The 7718-nt window shown below is 41.2% G+C and overlaps 1 protein-coding gene across 3 annotated transcripts; it reads left to right on the top strand.

Annotated features, from left to right (window-relative positions):
• The first annotated feature begins 635 nt into the window (after positions 1–635).
• On the top strand, positions 636–7462 carry znf131 (zinc finger protein 131). Of its 3 annotated transcripts, none has more exons than XM_071534240.1 (9): positions 636–707; positions 2039–2192; positions 2302–2403; positions 3029–3173; positions 3381–3495; positions 3714–3905; positions 4833–5208; positions 5407–5537; positions 6043–7462. In XM_071534240.1, the coding sequence occupies exons 2-9, from the start codon at positions 2057–2059 to the stop codon at positions 6574–6576; spliced, it is 1731 nt and encodes a 576-aa protein (XP_071390341.1). In that variant the 5' UTR covers positions 636–707; positions 2039–2056; the 3' UTR covers positions 6577–7462. The 3 variants fall into 3 exon arrangements, with proteins under 3 accessions (XP_071390341.1, XP_071390339.1, XP_071390340.1); XM_071534238.1 differs by having other exon boundaries at positions 4830–5208; XM_071534239.1 differs by lacking the exon at positions 636–707 and adding an exon at positions 925–940 and having other exon boundaries at positions 4830–5208.
• Positions 7463–7718: the final 256 nt, after the last annotated feature.

Here is a 7718-nt window from a genome sequence, read left to right as displayed (position 1 = left end):
TAGCCTAAGATATTTAAAGAGTACTCCTTGACATCAGGGAAAACACATTTTGAAACAAACATTTTGCAGTTTGAATTTGAAACAATGTCACCACATAACACTTTTCACAGTAAATGACATGAACTGTCCATTTAATTCAAGATGACTGAAGAGTGAATAATTTCATGAATCAAGCTAGTCCTACTGATTCTACTACTGCTTTATGCATTGTAGGCTTTTTTGTACTTTTATTTTTTGTGGGTTATAGCCTACATGATTCTCTTGACATCTGATGGGCTTGTGTATGAATGCTTGCCTTGGATTATGGAACAAAGCATCGTAACATCAGAGTTTATTGATAAATGTTTGAGTAAACAGCCAAATCGGTGGCCTTTTCAGGTATAAGATGGATCAACCATATGAATAGCCTTTTTCCCCTTTGGTGTTATATAAGTTTCCCTGGTTCATACTCCAGCACAGTTGGTGGCGGTAATGCACCAAAAATTGCCATGAAACGATAAAAAAAAAAGATGTGAATACCTGTCACTCACTTCTGTCACTAAGCAACGCTCCTCGGCGTCCTTGAGTTTGCAAGGGCTTCTGGGAATCTGAGGCCCGAGTGTTGAAAGACCGCCCTTTTTGGAGCAACGAGAGAAGAACAGCCCTACATGCGTCGAGAGCAATATTATCGCAAAACTACTTTCTAAAGCAGCGTAGTCATATTTGAGGTACGTTTACTGATGGTTTAAAAGTCGCATTTTGACCCACGGCGGTTATAATTAGGAAATGTGTGAGGGAAAAGTGTATTTTAATGCGCGATTTGATGACGTAATGTTGATTGTCAAACGCGAAATGGCGAGCGTGCTAACAGGCCTGTTAACTGCAATAGCTTGTGATTTTATTATGGTAACTGCCTTTCTATTCCAATATCAAAACGATTACTTAGGTGTATCTAGTCCTGGTAAGTTGGCATATTTGTACATCTTACTCGCGGGTACATATAATAATGTATTTCGTTCTGCTGTGGAGGACATGCTTGCATGTTTCCTAGTTAAGCTAACATCTAGCTAAGGTAGTAAAGCTAGCTAAATGAACTATGCGGATTTCTTTTGCATGATTGGCTGAAGTACATGCCAGTCTTCTGCACTGCCCACTCCAGATCCGCTCCTACACTGTAGTAGGATTATGATTTTTACTTGTACACTCTATTTTGGGCAAGCAAAGACATGCTAACTGTCTTGTTTAGCTAGCATTAATAGTGGAATGGTCCTCCTAGAGTGGGCCCTCTCACTCACCGATGCTTTCAAACTACAAGTAGCCTATAGAGCTAGTGTCTGTCTGGAGATATAACGTTACTATAGTTTTGTTTTCTTTAACCAGTGGTGGAAAGAATACTAGAATGTCCTACTCAATTAGAAATACTGTTACTTTGCTGATATTTTACCTAAGTGGAAGTAAAACTTCTGGTGTAAAAGTCGACTTAACTGGCTCATTTAAAATGCACAGTACAGTAAAAGTTACTGAGTTACTTTTTAGAAAGGAGAGTGTTGTTAGATGTCATCTTTTCCATGCAAATCTAAAAGGATGAGAGGACAGAGTTCAAACTAGATTCTTATAACTGGAAAACTTGGATTACAAAATAAAGTGCACAAACAAAGTAAAGACAGATTACCAGAGCATTTGCAGACTGACTGTTCACTGCAAATGCTCCACAATTTGTCAGTTTCTGATTGTCCAGTTTCTGATGCTTATGGAGAGCCACAAAATTTGTACTCTGTAATGGATGTGATTTAAAATGTAGAATACTTCAGCAAAAGCGTACCCAAGTAAAAGTAAAATTACTGACTTATTACTGAAATGTGCACAAAAAAAGGTACAATTACAGTAACGTGAGTAAATGTAATTGGTTACTTCCACCCTTGTCTTTTAACACTGTATGTTTTCCAGGCACATTTCACCTTATTCCACATGTAGATCATGTTATGTATAATGAATACATGTGCACCTGCCCTCTACTAATTAATGTTTAACACTTGCTCATCCATCTTCTTCACTGCAGAGAAGGGCCAGGTGAATAATGGCGGCTGAGGTGGAGGTGGAGGTGGAGGTGGACTGTGCTAATGAGTTCCCAGCCCACTATAAGGTCATGCTGGACAAACTGAATGAACAACGACAACTAGACCAGTTCACAGACATCACCCTGATTGTGGACGGTCTGTAAAAAAATAGAAAACAATCACATTTTCATATTTCATATTTAATGATATCTTAAAAGAGGTCCTAAATAAAGCTTGGTATTTCTTCCTCTCTGTTGCTGTGCAGGTCACCAGTTCAGAGCCCATAAAGCAGTGCTGGCAGCATGCAGTCAGTTTTTCCACAAGTTCTTCCAGGATTTTACCCAGGAGCCACTGGTGGAGATAGAAGGTATGCTTTGCTCTACTGACCTTCTGCAAACTGGACAGTCAGTCTCCTTAGTTTAATCTCTATGGTTCTAGAGTTAAAGCTTCATTGAATAAAGTATTGTAAAGCATCATAAAGAGTGCATTATAATTACAATAACAATGTGATATTATATACTAGAACACACAAAAGCTGTGGGCTTCAACCCTTTTTCCAATTATATAGCTAATAACAATCTCATAACAGTCACACCGATTCACTGTATTACAATGCATGTCATAAACCCACTAAACTGCATATAATTTTCTGGCATTATTATAATGCAAATATCGAGGGAATACATGCATTTGTAATGCATTTATGATGCTTCACAACACTCTTCAGGTTTTACCAAACATTTTCCCAGTCTACTTGATGCCAAGTATTAAACACTTTCTGTGTTTTATTTTCCATACATCCCCAGCTAAGAATGTGCAGCTCACTGATATTTAAGCCAAGTTAGTTTATACTATAAGGACAGGCATAGACCACACTGAGTTACAACATATGAGCAACTTGAAATATATGAAACTGGTGAATTGTTCTCCCTTAGTAGATGTTATCTAGGATATCCTTCACCCAGCACTGTTGCTCTGCCACTCTCTGACAGGAGTGAGTAACTCAGCCTTCCGCCAGCTGATGGAGTTCACTTACACAGCCACTCTCGCTGTAGGCGGAGAGGAGGAGGCCTACGATGTCTGGAAGGCAGCAGAGTATCTCCAGATGCAGGAGGCCATCAAGGCTCTTAACAACAAGTGAGACTTATGTGCACCTGCCACCTATAACTGCTCAAGAAGCGAACCCCTTTTTTTGACTGTTTTGATTTCTAAACTTAATTTACATCATGCATTGACCGATTTATTGGTCAAGTGTTCTATGAGATGGAAACGAATTTGTCTGAAGGATTACTAAGCTCAAACGGCATATTCGACCTTTGAACAACAGCTCTTCTTCTTCTGCAGGCTGAGTGAGAGTTCCTCGGCAGGTTTGACGGGGAAGAACAAAGGCAAAAAGAGGAAGATTGCAGAGACTTCTAATGTGATCACCGAGACTCTACCCTCAGTGGAAGGGGAACAGGTCAGTGATTGGGTGCTATGTTATTTATGGTGGGCACGCTGATACAGATGTAGTTCCTTGCAAAGCGGTGGACATTATGGTTGAAAGCAGTGAATTTTACAGCACTAATAAATGTCCATTGTGCTAGGACTGTCCAAAGTAAGAACTGAACACAAGTGACCATATCTTTTTCCCACACATTTTATTGTCAGTACTGATAGTGTTCTATGTTCCTCCAGGTGGAGATTGAGGTGATTGGGGAGGGCGCCATTGAGGTGGAGGAGTCGGGACTGGAGGAGGTGGTCGATGCAGCAAAGAACGCCCAGGCTGCCTCAGATGACTCTGCTTTGGCTCTGCTCGCTGACATTACCAGCAAGTACCAGCAAGGGGCACCTACGCTACAGGTGATCAAGAAGGATGGCATAGAAGAGGTATATTGCATTTGCACAGATTGTTATTAAAACTACTTTTCATGTCCTTGAATTTTTACTTTAGTTGGTATGGATTGTTAACACTGCAGTATTAATAACAATAGTATTAATACTGGGATAAAGACAGAAATACAGCAATTGCATTTGTATCATTGGAGGTTTCTTTGAGCATGTAAACACCAGACTCTGAGTAAGGTTGTTCATCACAATTTTTCATGAGTTGAGACACTCGCCCAACATAACACAAGCAGTTAATTTTTGCAGCTGTCTGCAGCCTTCAAGCCTCAAGTCCTAGCACTGGATAAATTGTGGGTAAACATGCTGATAGCAGAATTGCCATGGGAGCAATATGACTGCATAAAAAGAAGAAATATTCAACCGCAAACAGAAGGGCCTCAGAGCTGTTTCATATTTGCATATCATTAGTGTATCAAAACAGCAATAACAAAATAAGCCTGGTGGTGAAACACATTGTTCACTCCAAGGCATTTTGTTGTTGCTATTTAAATACAGTTAAGACATGTAAATATCAAGTAGCCTTTTAATGTGTGGTTGAATACCATCATCATTGTGGACTGTTATTCCTGCTCTAACCACTGCCTGAAAAGATTGCTGCTCTGCATACAGCTGCTCTGCATAGTGCATCCACAATCTATGGTAGCAGTATTACACAAGTATATGACATGACGAAAATGATTGACTGAAACCTGTAAGGGATAAGAAACATGACAGTGCGTTCAGGCAATAATTACAGTGTCCAACAGAAACTAATTGAATCGTTTCCATAATCAAAGTAAGACGAATACTGACATAATTGTGTGCGTGTAGTAATTGCAAATTGGTCAGCTATGGACTAAAAAATTGGTCAGCTATGGACTAAAAAATTCTATTACTACATTACTGTATGTCTGTGTTTGTGCTCAGCAGGAGGTTGTGTACCAGGAGGAAACAGTGACTGCCTCCAAGGTCCTGGAGAATGTCGAAGTCGTAGAGGTCCAGATCTCCCAAGTGGACAACATGTTCCGCTGCAACAAGTGTGACCGCAGCTTCAAGTTGTACTACCACCTCAAACAGCACATGAAAACACACGTCAGCTCTCTGGACAAGCCCCATGTGTGCAGCCACTGTGGCAAAGCCTACACGCGAGAGGGGGCCCTGAAGCAGCACATCAACACATTTCACTTTGAGGCGGAGGAGCTGTCTCGAAACCAGAGGCCCCAGAAGAAAGTGCACGTGTGTGAATACTGTGAGAAGCATTTTGACCACTTTGGCCACTTCAAGGAGCATCTGCGGAAGCACACCGGTGAGAATGACATCATAATAGAATGGCTCAGTGTTACGGTTTGTCCACATGAAGTACTCAACATAGATTTTTGTCATCATATATCATATTTGTCCTGAAGATCTGTCCTGTTACAGGTTTTCTGTTGAAACGTGCTGCGTTGCTGTGTTGTGGACTATACATTTTCATATATTTGTGTCTTTTTGTGTCCACATATAGGTGAAAAACCCTATGAGTGTCCAGACTGCCATGAGCGATTTGCTAGGAACAGTACACTGAAATGCCACATGGCAGCATGTCAGAATGGGGCCGGGGCCAAGAAGGGACGTAAGAAACTCTATGAATGCCAGGTACAGTTTGGCAGGAAGGCAATTTCCTGTGTTTGTCCTAGATAATAATGAATTGTCCTGCAATAACGTAGGATATGGAAAAAAGTGACAATTTACCTTGGCAAGCTGAAAATGCAATTATAGCCACAATCTGATGTGACTAGCAACATATGGTAACAACATGGGCAAATCAATCGCAATATTATCCCCCAAATAGCAAGATGCTGTTCTCTCTATCCATTCAAATATATACTAGGCAAGAATAAAAATCCCATCATAGGCAACTTTGTGTTAATTTCTTCCTAAGTTTTGATATGACAGTTGTTTTGTATTGTACTGTCTTACAGTGAACCTAGCATTGTATATGAATTTATATTTAGAGATAGGATTGTTATACATCTAGCTTTTTGAAAACCTTTAATCTAAGTTGCAATGTTTTGAAAATCATTTGAACTTAAAACAATAATGTTTTTAGTCCTCTCTTTTCTCTGTGACTGACTGTTTTCTCCCCCACCTCCTCTGTCAGGTATGCAGCAGTGTATTCAACAGCTGGGAACAGTTCAAAAACCACCTGGTGAGCCACACGGGGGTCAAGCCCAACCACTGCACCATGTGCGACTTGTGGTTCACCCACCCCAGAGACCTGAAGGCCCACCTCAAAGACATCCACGGCATCGGGGACAATAAGTCTCTGGCGGCCGAGGAGCTGGTCGTCGCCGACTCCGCCGCCACCGCTGCCCTCACCATAACGACACAGAACATAGAAGGGACCGAAACGGTCCTGCTGGACGACGGGATCCAGGTGGAGCACGTCACGGTGGAGCCGGTGGACGTGATGGAGATGACGGAGACGACGACGGTTGTGGTGGAGGACGGCGGGATGGCGGAGATGTGTGAGGAGGACATGGAGAGACTGAAGCAGGCCGGGGTGCAGATCCAGGTGGTGCACATGACAACGGGGGAGGTGGACGGGCAGCAGGTTGTGAACACTCAGATGGAGGTGGAGATGGAGGGGGAGATGGTGAAGGTGGACGAAGCGGAACAAGCAGTGGTTGTATGAGACAGGAGAGTGACTGTGTCTTAAATGACCAACAAGCAAGAGGTAACGTTTGGGTTACCAGGCGAGTGAAAGATGCTACTGCACGTGTCATTCTGTCAGTCCTGAATGGCTGCGGCAGATTCTGACTTTTGCTGCATTATCCTGTAATTGACATCTTATTCTCCGTAAAGAACGCTGCATATGGGATACGGCATGTCACCTCAATACGTCCTGCTGTCTGCCATCAAAAGACTCAGTTCTCACCACCCTCACCCTTTGGACTCTGAATTATGGACAGAGAGACAATGGTAATTTCTTGCTGATGATGCTATATTTATTTTAAACCTGGTTGCCATGATATCAGAAAGTTCTTAGTAACCCTTCAATGCTTACCAATCCCTTTTCTTCCTAAATTATTACTTTTTTTTTTGCTTTTAGTTCCCTTGTTTTACTTCTTTACATGTTCTTATAAGTTGGGTCGTTTGCCAAGACAGTGTGCTGTGAGAACACTGAATGAAATGTTCTGTAGCAACTCATGCGACAACTGATGTATGGTGCTGGTGTACCTCAATGTTAATGCCACAGTTTTGTTCAAGCTTATTTTCATACTGATAGGAAGAGGAATGATATGGAATAAAAGGAGTTTGCACAATGGTTTACAAGTCTTGCATCCAGTTATTAAGTCTTTTTTTCTTAAAATCACTCACTTAGAAAGACTAATAGTGGTGAGTTTAGGTTCTATTTTACCTCCTGAACCAAATGTGTCTTCTTTCGTAGATGGCATTTAAAATGCAGATCTTTGTGCTCACAAACTAGGCATTTTAGGAAACGGGTCATGAATTTTTCTGTTTTTTTTTTGTTTTTGTTTTTTTTAATATCTTGCATTGTTTAAGATGCTAGTCTTGTATTTGTACAGAACAATAAAACAAGATGTTAATTAAAGGAATTGGGTTCACAGAATGTCTAAGCATTGCAACCTAATGTTTACATAATATCTCCATTCTCTTTCCCAAATGTGTCAATGCCCGTGGCATACACATTAATTGTTTATTGTTTACTGTTTGGCTGTTTTAGTTCGTCCTATTATGTAGAACAGTTGCACACTGCAGCGCACCAACTACATGTCTCATACATATTGCAGCCCTACCGCCTCCTAGAGATAG

Source organism: Centroberyx affinis, unplaced genomic scaffold, assembly GCF_046629955.1.
Source record: "Centroberyx affinis isolate AG114_WGS23_722 - 3 ecotype Tasmania unplaced genomic scaffold, CSIRO-AGI_Caff_v1 ptg002505l_1, whole genome shotgun sequence".
NCBI classification, from domain to species: Eukaryota; Metazoa; Chordata; class Actinopteri; order Beryciformes; family Berycidae; genus Centroberyx; species Centroberyx affinis.
This window is presented reverse-complemented; position numbering and strand designations above follow the sequence as displayed.

What these genes read in the sequence shown, in the direction of transcription:
- znf131 (XM_071534238.1), top strand. Translation starts at nt 2,057, where the DNA reads ATGGCGGCTGAGGTGGAGGTGGAGGTGGAGGTGGACTGTGCTAATGAG. An exon ending in AGAAGGATGGCATAGAAGAG is followed by an intron (nt 3,906 to 4,829) that starts GTATATTGCATT and finishes GTTTGTGCTCAG; the next exon opens with CAGGAGGTTGTGTACCAGGA. An exon ending in GCATCTGCGGAAGCACACCG is followed by an intron (nt 5,209 to 5,406) that starts GTGAGAATGACA and finishes GTCCACATATAG; the next exon opens with GTGAAAAACCCTATGAGTGT.